General features: G+C 48.3%; 1 protein-coding gene across 2 annotated transcripts; it reads right to left on the reverse strand.

Moving 5' to 3' along the window:
• Positions 1 to 1270: 1270 nt before the first annotated feature.
• On the reverse strand, positions 1271 to 14576 carry Klk13 (kallikrein related peptidase 13). 2 transcript variants are annotated; one of them, XM_052178992.1, is made up of 5 exons: positions 14525 to 14576; positions 6627 to 6816; positions 6449 to 6498; positions 4179 to 4315; positions 1271 to 1453 (listed from the first exon to the last, which is right to left on the reverse strand). In XM_052178992.1, the coding sequence occupies exons 1-5, from the start codon at positions 14574 to 14576 to the stop codon at positions 1271 to 1273; spliced, it is 612 nt and encodes a 203-aa protein (XP_052034952.1). The 2 variants fall into 2 exon arrangements, with proteins under 2 accessions (XP_052034952.1, XP_052034944.1); XM_052178984.1 differs by having other exon boundaries at positions 6230 to 6498.
• Positions 14577 to 15290: the final 714 nt, after the last annotated feature.

Raw genomic sequence — 15290 nt, forward strand, 5'->3', positions numbered from 1 at the left:
TGGAGAGAGGGTCTCAGGTAGCCCAGGATAGCCTCAAACTTCAAGGCCAGTGGTGGCCTTGAACTCCCCATCCTCCCTCCACCTCCTGTTGTGGGATGACAGGTGTGCACCACCCTACCCATGCAATTTGGTTTCTTACATCTTATTCACTGCTTACCACTTGTATCTGCCATGGTGCCTGACCCTGGCTGGCACCCATATTTATTGAGTAAATACAAAATTATATCTTCAGCACCAGCCCAGTATGCACAACCTACACTTTCTGAGACACTGCAAATTCAGTGGTGATTGTGCAGGGTGAGTACTAGAATTTATCCTCGTGACAAATGCTCTCAGGGTAAGTTATGAACCCATTCTGAAGGCAAGAGAGCAAAGAGCTGGGTGTGGGTGGCACACACCTGTCAGACTCACACACTGCAGGGTGAGGCAGGAGGATGGTCAGGAGACTTCCAGGCCAGCCCAGGCCACCAAGCAAGACCAATGCAGCAACCACAATGAAACAAAACAAAAAAGGAAGCAAGGAAGTTGCGAGTTTTATGACATATTCAAAGCAGGGATTAGCAAATAAGCAGACGTGGGGTCAAAGGCAAGGATATGAAAGCAAGGACCTTGTGTGAGGATGCTCGTGGGAGAGATAACAGGAGACTGGTGGGGTGATAAGGTCTAGGAGGGAGGCCCTTTGGGTCCTGTACCTGTAGGTTCATGGTGGTGGCAACTCAGAGAGGGGCAGAGCTGACGAGGGATGGGTCTTGTAGCATGTGGGATGTCGTTTGAGTCAGGATATCAGAGTGGGAATGAACTATGCAGAGTGTGCAGAGTACCTGCAGCGAGTCACCTTTGAAGTGCATAGGACGTGGTCTGGGCAGAAGATTCTGGACTAGAAAGACTTTCAGAATGAAATATCACATGAGTCTAGAACCTTCTTGAATATAAAAATACATTGCCAAGGGGTAAATAGTCTGAGGGTTCCAAGGACCTGTCACTGCTACTGAGAGGAGATCAGGATGTGCTGAGTGGTACCAACAGAATCAGAATACGCAGATATCAACACCAGTTGATGGTGGTCATGAAGATGTAGCTATGGACTTGGGTGGTGTTTGGGTTGGAACACTCAAGTTATTGGGATGTTCCAAGGCTGGCAGAGGGGATGTCACTGTGAATATGAGCTTGTTGTTCCAGAGGAGCACTCAGGGCAGAGGCAACAGAGAAGGGAGAAGCACACAGTGAGGGAGGCACGGTAGGGGAGGGAGACAGGCAAATGAACACAGTTTTATTGTGTGCCCTTTGTCCATCTCTGCTCCGGAGTGTTTCTGATGGTCTCCCGGATCCAACGCAGGTATTTTGAGACTCGTGTGTAAACGCCAGGTCGGTTGGGCTGTCCACATGGAAAATCCCCCCATGAGATGATGCCGTAGAGTTTGCCATTGCAAATCAGTGGGCCCCCGGAATCACCCTGGGTTGGGGAGGGAAAGAAGGACTGTTGATGAGGCTGAATAGAAGGTAGAGATGGGGTAATGTGGGAGGAAAGGGAAAGATGGAGAGAAACAGATGTGGAGAGTCAGGGAGAGAAAGTCATGGATATTGAAAGTCAGGGAGATGGGGAGTCAAGAGAATGAAGGGTTATGGAGATGGAGAATCAAAGAGAGGGAGAATATGGTAGCTTGAATAAAAATGGCTCCCATAAGTCTGTAGGAAGTGGCACTTTTAGGAACTATGGCCTTGTTGGAAGAAGTATGCCTCTGTGGAGGTGGGCTTTTAGGTCTCATAAGCTCAAACTAGGTCTAGTATGGCATTCTCCTTTTCTCTACCTACTGATGAAGATGTAGATCTCTCAGCTCCTTGTCCAGCACCATGTCTGATTTCCCACCATGTTTCCCACCATGATGATAAAGAACTAAACCTCTGAGTTGGTAAGCCTACCCCAATTAAATATTTTCCTTTATAAGGGTTACTGTGGTCATAATGTCTCTTCACAGCAACAGAAACCCTGAGACAGAAGTTGGTACCAGGAGTGGGGTATTGCTGTGATAAGCTGGACCATGTCTTTGTTTGGAGGAATACTATGGAATTTTAGATTAGAAAAGCAGTTGAACACTTTAAATGAGGCTCAATGGGCTCCTCTAGTAGGAACAGGGAAGACAGTGGTGCTGAGGGTGATGTGAACTGTAGGAGACTGGCTCAGAGGAAGAGAGTGCTAATATGTGATTCAGGGACTATTGTGAAATTTTCACGAAGAATGTGGCTGCTTTCTGCCCTTGTCCAAAAAAATAAAAATAAAAACAAAACAAAACAAAACAAACCTGTCCAAGGCTAAATTGAAGAGTTTTGGATTAATTGCATTTGTAGAAAAGATTTCAAAACAGCCTAGTGCGGGAGTGTGTCATGTGATTATTGGTGGCCATGATTATGCAGATCTATAATGAAAAAGAGTAGGCTGAGCAAGGGAACTTACAAAATGTATAGTTCCAGGAGAAAGGAGCCACCAGAAAGTGGAGTGGAGTGGAGCTGCATCCTGTGTCCTAGGAGATATGCAGGACAAAGGGAAGCCTGATGCTAATGGAATAGACGGCGGCAGCCTCAGGGCAAGCTAAGCTTCCAACTTGTGAAAAGGAATTAAAGAACAGCTTAGGTACAGGCACGGTGGTGCACACCATTAATGCCAGCACTCCACAGGCAGACACTGGCCATCTCTGAGTTCAAGGCCTGCTTGGTCTACAGAGCGAGTTCTAGGACCGCCAAGCTTAGGCAGTAGAAGAAATCATTGAAAACAGAAAGCTGGTGAAGATGTAATTGGATGAGGGGGCCATGCTCCAGCTCAAGAAAGCAGCAGAACTTGGCAGCTTCAGCAATGTGGTTCTGGCTTTAAAGTCAAGGATACAAGAAAGAGCTTATGGAATCTCCTTCTGTGCTCAAGCCAGGCGTGTGGCAGGGATGTCCCTGCAAGAAGGCCTAGAGAGGCCATTGTGTGAAGCTATCAATGTGAAGCTTGGATTGTCTGGGAGACCCCAAGATGCCAGAGATGCCAGAGCTGACTCAGACACCTGCTGAGGAGAGCTGCTAACAAGAAATGGAATCAGCCCAAGAGAAAAAAGTGTGTTGCGGTCAACGAAGCTGAAGGAGTTGGAGACCTGAAGAGTGCTTTGACATCAGGCATGGAGATGCAGAATTTGGAGTTTGCTCAGCCGGTTTTTGGTCTTTCTTTGGTCCAATGTTTTCTTACTATGTTCCCTTTCATAAATGTACTGCATATCCTGTGTCATTTTATATTGGAAGTACATGGTCTGCTTTTTCATTTTGACTTTTTGGTAAGAGAGTGCATGAATCTCACAAGAGACTTTAAACTTTGGACTTTTAAACAAGATTGAGATTGTGGGGACTTTGGGGAGACTCTGGGAACTTTCAAAGGTGGACTAAATGCATTTTGCATTATGTTATGTCAACAAGTCTATGGAGACTGGGGAGGGGAATGTGGGGGTTCCAATGAAAATGTCATCCCTAGGCCCACATAGGGAGTGACATCATTAGGAGGTGTGGACTCGTTTGCATAGATAAGGCCTTTTTGGGGAAAATGTATCCAGAGTGTGTGGGGATGGGCTGGGGGTGGGGCATAGAGGTCTCAGAGCTCAAACTTAGGTAGTTGTCTCTTCCTGCTGCCTGATGATCTGAATATAGAACTCTCAGCCCCTTCTTCAGCACCATGTCTGCTTGCATACCACCATGTTTCCACAATGAAAATAATGGACTAAACCTCTGACACTGTAAGCCAGCCTCAATTAAATGTTTTCTTTTATAAGAGTTGCTGTGGTTCAGGCATCTCTTCACAGCAACAGAAATGCTAACTAAGACAGGGAGGTTGAGAATCAGAGGAGTGAAGAGTCAGAGATGGCAATTCAGAGGGATGGAGATTCAGGGAGATGGAGAGTCAGGGAGAGAGAGAGAGTCAGGAAGAGAAAGAGAGTCAGGGAGAGAGAGTCAGGGAGGGAGAGTCAGGGAAATGAAGAGTTGGTGAGATGGAGAGTCGGGGAGATGGAGAGTCGGGGAGGGGGAGAGTCAGGGAGATGGAGAGTCAGGGAGATGGAGAGTCGGGGAGATGGAGAGTTGAGTCGGGGAGATGGAGAGTCGGGGAGATGGAGAGTCGGGGAGATGGAACGCATGCCCGCACACCCTCCATGTCTCACCTCACAGGAGTCCTTCCCCCCTTCTTTGGTACCAGCACAGAGCATGTTGGCAGTGATCTTCCCGGGGTACACCTGCCGGCACTCCTCATCTGAGCGCAGTTCAATGTTGGCGCACTGCAGGGTTTTGGGGTAATTCACTGGGGAGGAGAGAGACCATCTGAGGAGGCTTGTCCTGGATGTTAAAGAGTCAGAGCGGGCAGGAGATTGAAATGGGTTGAGTAAGATGACAGAGAAGGGTGAGGCAGGGAGTAGTAAGAAGACAAAAATACAGACAGATGTGGGAATAGACGAGGATAACGGGGAGGTGCGGGTGAAAGAGCTGAAGCAGAGGCAAGGGGGATGGGGAGAAATGAGAAACCTGGAGGTGGGGGTTGGGGAGGTGGCTCCTTAGTTTAACGTGCTTTCCTTGCAAACAAGAGGTCCAGAGATGAGATCCCGGTGTAAACGCTGGCAGTGGGCACGGTGGCCTGACTGTATTTCCAGCCCCAGGAGAGACTCCCCAAAGCAAGCTGGCTAGCAGTCCCAGCCCTGAGAGTGAGCTCTGGTGGAGAGCTTGGCTGAGAACCCCTGCTTCCATGAATAGTGTGGAACAGGATGGTTCCCAGCATCAACCCTGAGACTCTTTATGGATACAAACAAATATCCATACACTCACACGTGTGCAAAGTGTAAAGGCATGCGGTGGGGGAGAGAACTGGAGGGGAGAGGGAGGTCCCAGGAGTGGTGGGAAGAGGTGAGAGAGCAGGAAAGCTCAGTGGTGGGAAGAGCAGTGTGAGGGGGAAGGACACAGAAGAGAAGGAGGGAGCCAGGGATTGCTATGGAGACGCCTGCTGAGGTGTACTATGCGATATGTTAGCCGTATGTATAAAACACCTGATTAGTACACTTTTTATAGTTCATCTACCTCCAAAGATACACTCATTAATGCATTACATATGTTCCAGATATGCGGATCATAAGTATATTTCTTATAGTAAGTATATAATAATGTGTTAGGTATTACATAATAGACATTTTCATGTACGTTTTTATTTTTTTTTTTGGCACTAAGAACTGAAGCTAAGGCTTCTGATAATTAAGACCTATTCTGTACTGCTACACTACATTCCAGGTTTGAAATTTACTTTTTTCAAACATTTTGTGTACATGTGTATGCATGCCAAAATCCATGTGAGGAGGCCAGGGGAGGAGTGGCTGTGCCACCAGTCCACCTTGTTATATACTCATTGTTTTTTTCTGAGTCAGGAGAGAATGGTTCAACAATCAAGAGTACTTGCTGCTCTTCCAGGGGAGCACTGTTTGATTCTCGGTAGCCATGTCAGGCAGCTAACAACTGCCTGTGATTATAGTTCTAAGGAATCAGGTGCGCTCTTCTGGCCTCTGAGGGTACCTGCACACACACACACACACACACACACACACAGGCATGTGCATACACACACACACCACATAGAATTAAAAATAAAATATATCATACATATGTAAAAATATATGTAAAATATATACGTGCAGAGTATATATACATATACTGGAGTATACATATTTCCAGTACTAGGGAGGCAGAGGGAGGTGGATATCTATAAGTTCCAGGTCAGGCCAGTCAGGGCTACATAGTAACACCCACACTATATATTTTATATATTTAAACATTTGTGATATTAATATTAAGGAGATACATGTTTTCATGTATGTAGACTTACTTTTATAAAGCGAACCTCAGACTGGCAAGATGTCTCGGTAGATAATGGAGCTTGTGGCCAAGGCTGAGCGTCTGAGCTTGATTCCCAGAACCCCAATGGTGGGATGAGAGGATGGGAATCCTGCAGTTTGCTTTCTGACCTCTCTTTGGGCCACCTTGGCGCATGCATCTTCCCACTAACACACACACACACACACACACACATACACACACACACTACCAATATAATACAAAGCTAGCACACCATACAAAACCAAAAATGTATTAAAAGAATCCTCTTCTGACTTCTACTTATAGCTGCCTGTTCCCTCACACATTTGTAAGGACCCCAGCAGAGCATGTAGGCACTTACCCTGAGGGCTGGTGGTGGTGCCCCAGCCAGAAACACGACAACAGGTGCCAGTGGGCAGGCAGTCGTCTGCAGAGAGTTGCAGGGTACGGACATGGCTGCTGAGCTGGACTGGAGACTTCAACTCCAGAAGCATGATGTCATGGTCGTGGTTCAGGTGGGTGGGGCTGACCTGGTATTCAGGATGGGGAATAGAGCGGACCACCTCCATTGCCTGCTCACCGGCCTCCACACGCCCCAGGGCATGCTTGCCCAGATGAACTGTGTACCCACTGTGGGTGCAGGAAGTGGTGGGTAAGAGATAGAACATGAGCTCACCTCTATCCCCATCCCAGCCCCAGCCCCAGCCCCAGCCCCAGCCCCAGCCTTTTCCCCATCCCAAGCTCAACGCCCCACATACTCTTTCCTGCAGTGAGCAGCTGTGAGTACCCATTTGGGGTGAACCAGAACCCCTCCGCAGAGAAGTCGTCCACGGATCAATAGAGCTGCCTGCCAAGGCTGAGAGTGGGGAAGGCAGGTGTAGCCACCTGGGAGAAAACCATTGGTCCCATTGGTCCCATTGAGAATCTTGGGGTAGTCGTGGGAGATTCCTGTTAAAGACAAGAAACTTTTAGAGAATTTGGGCTAAGGAAGAAGAAAAGGCTAGAGTTACAGTTCTGGATTTGGGAAGAGGGTCAGATTATTGTTTTGGATAACTAAGGACTGAGGATTCATTTGCTGGCCTCTAAGTCGCTATATTCTATCCAGTGGGAATGAGTTAGGTAGATAGCTCATTTGTACTATGGAAGTGCTGACCTGTCTGTCCAGTGGGCACAGAGGAGAGAGCTTATGGAATAGCAGATTGCCAAGAAGTAAGCAGAGGTTCACTCTCTTTCCATTTACATTTTCTTGAGGCAAAAAAAAAAAAAGACTTACATATTTACCGAGACAGCATCCATCCATTCATTCATTACTTCATCCACCTATCAATCCATCTTCCTCTCTACCTATCCAATCCACTCACTTATCCATCCTTCCAGCTGTCAGCCCATCCATCTGTCCATCAATTTACCATCCACATATAGACCTACCCAACCATTCATTCATCTACCCACCCACCCATCCACCTATACACCAGCATGCCCACACACTCCACCCGCCCATCCATCTACCCACCCACCTATGTATGTATGTATCACCCATCCACCCACTCATTCCTATATATATCATCCACTCATCTATCCACCCATCCATCTACCCATTCATTTATTCACACATCCACATGTCTGTGTATTTATTTATCCATCCATCCAATGATCCATCTATGTATCCATATAGACATCAATCTTCCCATCTTTCCACCCACCCATCCACTCACTAATTATTCACCAGTCAAATGGCTCATATGTTCATCCATCTATGTATTCATCCATCTACCTGCCCATACACCCATATATTTACCCACCCATCACTTATCCATCCATCCATCCATCCATCCATCCATTCATGCACCCATCTATTTATCTATCCATCCATGTATCCATATAGCCATCAATACCATCTATTCATCCATGTACCCACTAATCTACCCATCCACAGTCAACTGATTTACATGTTCATCCATCTACTCATCCATCCATGTATCCATCCACCCACCTACCCACCCAACCATCTTTCCATCTATCCACTCACTCACCCACTTCCATCGATTCATCCACTTGGATATTCATAAGGTGAAGAATGATAGAGGAAGACACTCAATGTTGATTTCTGGTGCACGCAAGAACACGCACACACACCCCCACCCCACCCCCACACACCCCCACCCCACACACACCCCTACACACACTCACCTGGCATCACTTAAAAACCGCTGTATCTAAATCTCTACCTCTCTCCTCTTGACCCACTCTGCTCCACATATGCATGTATACATACGTACATACATACATACATAAGTTTACAAACCTACCTATCTATCCATCCTCCCAACTACCAATGTATTCATTGACCTATCCATCCACATATTCATTCATCATCCATGTATTCACTCAACCACTATTCATCCATCCATTCTTTCAATACAATTTTTCTGGGTGCTTTTCCAATTCTACAGACCACCACAGGTAGCCACGCCTAAATTCCTATTTTCATCTCTGATCTTTGCAGCTGGAGGCTCAACTGCTATTAGCCTAAATAACTCATACACACCTTGATGTTTTTGTCTGCAAATTGATCTTTCTTGCCCAAAGTGTTCTTTCCGGGCATTCTCATCTTTATGTTCACCCCAAACCTGGGCATGAATCCTTGCTTCCCCACCTCCCTTGATCATTTATAAGAGTCCTGTTATTTTGTCTCCTAAGTACCCAGATGAAACTGTTTAAGATTTATTTTATGTGTATAGATGTTTTGCCTACATGCCTGATACTTAAGGAGGTCAGAAGAGAGTATCAGATTCACTGGACCTGAAGTTACAGAGGGTTGTAAGCCACCGCGTGGGCACTGGGAACCAAACCTGGGCCTTCTGCAAGAGCAGCCAGTGTTCTTAACCACGAAATCATCTCTCCTGCCCTCCAATATCCAATTTTTGCCAACTCTCTGCCACCATCTTGGACCAAATTCTGCCTGAATGTTGAAATCATCCTAAATGTTTTTTTTTTTCCAATCCAGTCTTTCCAATTTAGTTTAAGGAATCTTCAAACAAGGAATGACAGGCCATATTGTTCCAATTCTTGACTTCCCCTAAAATAAATCCAACAATGCTGAGGAGAGGGTTAAGTTGATAAACCGCTTGCTGCATCTGAGTTGGACCACTTCCTCTCTGTCAGTACCATGGCAAAAATCTAGGGCAATGTCACAAGTCTGCAGTCTCAGACCGGGGGGGGGGGGGGTATGGGGAGGGGCACGTGGAGAGGCAGGAGGATCCCTGGGGATTGATGGCAGCCAGTCCAGCTGAATTGGAGAGCCCCAGGTTCAGCTGGAGGGATCACCTCAGAAAATAAGGGGGGGGGGCGGGGAAAATAGAGACAGGCATGTGATGTCGACCTCTGGCCTAGACACACACACACACACACACACACACACACACACACATTGTAGTACTTGGAAGCCTCTTTGTCCAAATCCCCACCAGTCTCTTCTTGGCCCTCTCTACTCTGGCCTCATGCAGCTGTTCTCCCAACACACCGGAGCCTCGTTTTGCACTTGATATTCTGAAATGGAAACTTCTGGGATTTTTTGGAAAGTCAGTTCAGTTGGATGGTGTTTTGCTGGGACAAACACATAAAGGAACATTTCACTGAAGCGGACACAGGAGAGAGGATGTTCTGCCACACCAAGCACGTGAAAGGACGTAGGAGATGGATTCTTCACTGATACCATGCATGTCTTGATTCGCCTTACACTGCATAGCTGAGCTGTTTGTCGTGACTCCATAGAGAGAAACGCACCACAAAAACTTCTGGTGTGTTCTGGTGGCTTCTTGCCGCTGCCTCAGACTCAGGCCAACTGGCATGGTGATGCCAGCTGATGCACACTTAGGTGTTTTGCTAAGACATGTGACGAGGCAAAACCCATGGAGGATACATAGTACGTGAGGGAGCATAAGCAGCCAGTGATGGGGGCTTTCTTGCATAGTTAGTTTTCATTGGTCTCAAGTCTTTGTCTTTGCTGATCTTCGCTTCATCGAGAGAGGCAAGGCAAAGAACTTCTGGCTGCTCATAATCATTCCTGTTGACTCCAGTTCAGCTGAGGCCTGGCTGTTTCTGCCAGGTTGTGCCACAACTGCTGATTCCTGTTTGCTATCCCGACACTATCAAACTGGACTACTGGTACATTCATGAAGTGTTTGTGAGTGGATTGAGCTGCCGTTGCTGATTTGTGTGAACTGAACTGCTGCTTTCCTGACAATGCACATTGGATTTGCACCAAAGAACAATTTCTAAACAGGTCCACTTCTCCCATATCCTGATAACCTTTTTTCCCATGACCTCTGGTGGGTGGTGGACTAGAAGGGAAGTTAAAGCATTTAAGAACCCATAGTAAAACTAGGTTTGGAAGCAGGTGGTGGTGGTGCACGCCTTTAATCCCAGCACTTGGGAGGCAGAAGCAGGTGGATTTCTGAGTTAGAGGCCAACCTGGTCTAAAGAGTGAGTTCCAGGACAGCCAGAGATACACAGAGAAACCCTGTCTCGAAAAAACAAAACAAAACAAAACAAAACAAAAAAACAAAAACAAAAAAAATAGGTTTTGAAAAATTTAAGCTACACTGATCCTTCCTCTAAGGAGGAAGTACTAAGGTACTTCTTCTTTATGCCAAGCATATTCCTACATGTTTCAATATGTCAATTCTAGCCACAAGTGGGCCTTGAAGCCAATTAAAATAAAATCCAAATCTCAGGTCCTTGGGGATGCCAGCCATGTCTCAGATATTCATTCATCCACATGGTCAGACAGCGGACATTTGAGCTGATGCATGGAGAGTCCAGAAGGGACATGATAGGGTTCTTTTCCCCTGTGACATCTAAGTCCCTGTATCATGTAGTCAACAAAGCCTCCTGGAGCCCTGGTCTAAGGGTTCCTTCCTCTCCTGAACCTCAGGCACGAGCAGGACATATTCTGTAAGGATGCTCATCAAAGCTACAGCTATCCATCTCTTCAGGCGTGGTAATTCCATCTTTCCCTCCTCATCCCTATCTTCCCAATCTATTCCCCTCTCCTCTCCTCCCCTCTCCTCTCCTCCCCTCCCCTCTCCTCCCCTCCCCTCTCCTCTCCTTCCCCTCCCCTCCCCTCCCCTCCTCTCTCTTTACTTCCTTCCTCTTTTTCTTCCCTCTCTGCTCTTCCTCTGTCTCTCTGCTCCCCTATCTTCTTTTTCCTCTCTTCCCCCTCCTTCCAACCTTACCAGAAGCTCCACCGAGAGCAGCCATCTCACCCGCTCTGTTCAGAGAGTCGTTCCTCAATTCAACAGGAGGCAACAATGGAGACACAGCTGTAGGAGTGGGGCAGAGCATCTAGGCCCGAGTGGGACTCTTTCTTACCATGCAAATTACCAGCCTCAGCTTCCCCAGCTGCCATGTAGAAAAAAGCACAGACCTCCCTAGGTATCTGTGGAGAACCGGTTCCAGGGCCCTACAGATATTACAGCCCAGGAATGTCCGAAGAGCCCTTTACATAAAGCATCCTTGTGTTTACCTATAACCTCCACACATCTTTCCATCCCATTAAATCACTCCGGATGATTTATAATAGCTAATAAAAGCCAAATGCTGTGTAAACAGCTACTACACCTTATTTCTCAGGGAATGCTGCCAAGGAAAGCCTCCATGAGCTCAGTCCTGACAAGAATGGTTCTTTGGGTTGGTTTTTACCCCTCCTTCTATTTTCAACGCTTAGTTTGTTGACTCCTCAGCTGCGGAGCTGTGGATACAGGACAGCCGTGGAGCCCCCCTCCCCATCCTTCAGCCCATTTCCCCACCTGCATGTGCTGGGATGGGCTATATGGTTTTAAGAGTTAAGGGCAGGAATAAAGAAAGGGTCATTGCGGTGGAACCAAAACTGAGGCAAAGGTGATATTAAGAGGTAAAGACGGGAGGATGAGGAGCTCAAGGTCATCCTTGGCTACCCAACAAGTTTGAGGCAAGCCTGGGCTACCTGCTTGAGATCCTGTCTCAAGAAGTGAAAGAAAAATGAAATGGCACAGTCAGAAACTGAGCTATGGTCCAGTTCTCTTCTAACTCTGGTTGTGCTTATGGTGTAAAAGGCTCGTGAGGGGCCATGCGGTAGTGGCGCATGCCTGTAATCCCAGCACTCTGGGAGGCAGAGGCAGGCGGATTTCTGAGTTCGAGGCCAGCCTGTTCTACAGAGTGAGACAGCCGGGGTTAAACAGAGAAACCCTGTCTTGGAAAAACCAAATCCAAAAAAAAAAAAAAAAAAAAAAAGGCTCGTGAGGATGCTGGTTGGGCTGAAACCCTCACTCTTAACAAGTTCCCTCTAGTACCAGAAGGGAGCAAATCCTTATCTAGGTACCTGAGCTTTGGGGTTCCACCATCTTTAGTAGCAATTTTACAGAACTCAAAAAAAGCCAATTAAGCCAAGCTTGGTGGCACAGGCTGGTTAGCCCCGGCTCCTTGGGAAACTAATAGAAAGATTGTAAATTTAAGACCTGCCTAGGACATAGAAGTTCAAGGCTGACCCAAAGAACTTAGACTATCTTAAAATAAAAAGAAAAAAAGAGGCCTGAGCATGCAGGCCAGTTGGACAGACTTCCTTAGTTCTTGTGGGTCCCTGCGATTGAGTCTCATACCGCGAGCAAGTGGGGAAGGGGAGGGAAGGCAAAAGGGGAAGTTAAAATGAACTCACAGCCCTAATTTGTGGTGGTTCAACAAATAAGCAGAGTGTTTTGTTTTTGTGTGTATATACATATATGCATACACATAGATTATATATTATATACATTAATATATATTATATATCATATCCAAGTAGACATTAGTGTAGTAAGGATATAGCACAATATTGATAGTCCTAGGGACTGACCCTAAGGCCTTACCTCAAATACACTAGAAAAGCACTCTACCCCTAAGCTGTATCTCCAGCCAATAAACTTCACACACACACACACACACACACACACAGACACACACACAAGTAAATAAATAAATAATATAAATAGAGAACAACAAGAAAGCTAAGCAAAAGAGCTGAATTTAAAAGCCCTTTAGATCAGAAGTTATGCATACAGCCTGCTGGAGCAGGGCACGGTGGACCGGGTGGACAACTGGATTAGTATCCGGGCTCAGGTGTGGCAGTGTCTTTGGGGCAGGATCCTTCTGTCCCTGAGTCTTGGAAGTAATTACAGCACACCTACCTCATCAGGCTCTGGAGGGTTCCACAAGACACAGCATGTGGGGCTCCTGGCCCGGGGTGAGGCACCAGGAGGGGCAAGGGTGTGAATCCTGGGTGTGTCACCGAAGCAGTGCAGCCGCCCCATCTCCCGGCAAAGGCCGGTGCAGGGTGCTGGGTGCTGGGTGCAGGGTGCTGGGTGCAGGGTGCTGGGTGCAGGGTGCTGGGTGCAGGGTGCAGGGTGCTGGGTGCTGGGTGCAGGGTGCTGGGTGCTGTGGCCCCTCCCCCTAAGTCAGAACAAAGCCCCTGGGGAGGCCTCCATCACACATCCAGGCTCCTGATAGAGTCCTTCTTACCTCATAATGGCAATTAGTTATTAACTAATTATTTGGGTAGTTGTTTCAATAACGCCTGCACAGCTCCCCTAGGTATGCCATGGATGCCACAGACAGAATGCTCGCAGTGTCTACTTGTCCCCGGTAGAATAAGTGAATGATGCAGGCCTACCTGGAGTTTCTGAGGAGTGTGCGTGAGAAGGCAGAGAAAGGAGCCCAGCAGGTGTGTGCCTAGGACTCACAGAGCCGTGGGTTCCATCCCCAGCACCACATAATCAGAGCCTGGTAGCACACACTTGTCATCTCTAAAACTGGGAAGGTATGAGGCAGGAGGATCAGGAATTCCCAGCCATTCCCAGCTAGATAGGGAGTTTGAAGGCAGCCGGGTCTGCAGGAGACACTGTCTCAAAAAAGCGAACATCAAAGCCAAAGAAAATAAAGATCCACCACTTTCAGAGCCCTTTCTGTCACACAACAGGAAAGTCCCTCTTATCCAGAGCAATCAGTGTTGCAGAAGAAAACAATTGTAGGTGCAAGGACCTTCAGTTTTGCTCAAAGTAGCGTTTGTTAATATTTGAACCCGTGCACTTGTGAGCTTCCTACTCTCAGGAAGGCAGAGAGGGAGAGAGGGAGAGAGAAGGAGAGAGAGAGAGAGGGAGAGAAGAAGAGAGGGAGAGAGGGAGAGAGAGGGAGAGAGGGAAAGAGGGAGAGAGGGAGAGAGGAAGGGAGAGAGGGAGAGAGGGAGAGAGGGACAGAGGGAGAGATGGAGAGAGGGAGAGAGGGAGAGAGGGAGAGAGGGAGAGAGGGAGAGAGGGAGAGAAGGAGAGAGGGAGAGAGGGAGAGAGGGAGAGAGAGTTTGGGTGGGGGGGGGGGGATGAGGCGGCTGCAAAGAGCCAAGAGAGTCAGGAACATCTGACTCCGAGTTGGGACATCTCTGGGATCAGAGGTGAAGGCATTGGTATTGGTGGGCTGACCCCAGCTGGGAAATCAGGTCACACACGAACTAGCAGGAAGCTATCAGGGTGTCTTCCCTGGCCTCGAGTGGGCGTGGGGCGGAGCGCGCGGGTCCCACGCCCCCTCCCCGTGGCCTGACCCTTCCCACCATGGACTTGAGTGGCTTCCACCCCTGTGCCTGAGTACTTACCTCCGGACAAGGCCAAGGTCAGGCAAGCGATGGCAGCCACTAGGGGCCACATGATAGCTCCGGGATGGGGGGTGGGCAGGGTGGGCGGGGCCTGGGTCGAGAGGCTGAAGTGGGTATTGCAAAGCAAACCCGGAGACTGAAATTCTGTGCTTTGTAATCTTGAACTTTCCAGCTCTAGTCACTCTGAAATCCCTGACCCTTGAATCTCGCCCTCTCCATCCCCACTGTGTGGGGGACACCTCGGGAGCTGGGGGAGGGACAGCATGCACTCCTCTGAGCTCCAGGACCTGCCATCACCTCATAGAGGTCACCCCTTCTTCCTCTGCACTCTGAGAGCTGGGTCCAGAGAGCATTCTCTCACCCACCACTCCTTCCCCGCCTCTGACCCCATTACCCCCTCTCTGGACCTGCCCCGGACCCTGGGTCTCCTCCCTGGAGTCTAGTCTTTCTGCATGCTTAGGCACCCTGCATCTCTGCAAGTTTCTGTCTCCACCTGCGCCTCACGCTGATTCAGCTGTCCTGTATCCCCAGCTTCCCATCCCTCCTCCTTCCTGCTCCTTCCTGTCACCCTCTAACACCCCTTCCCCAGGCCTCTGCCCCTCTCCCACCCAGAGACCCTACCTGAGTGAGGGGCCAACTTCAGCTGCCAGCTGCCTAGAAAGTTCAGCTCTGACCCATGGCTTTTAACCCCTGAGCTCCCTCCCCCGGCGCGCGCACTATTTCCCGGTGCTGGCTCCCCCTCTCCACCCCCAATGGCTCAGCTCGT

Source organism: Apodemus sylvaticus, chromosome 1, assembly GCF_947179515.1.
Source record: "Apodemus sylvaticus chromosome 1, mApoSyl1.1, whole genome shotgun sequence".
Taxonomy (NCBI): domain Eukaryota; kingdom Metazoa; phylum Chordata; class Mammalia; order Rodentia; family Muridae; genus Apodemus; species Apodemus sylvaticus.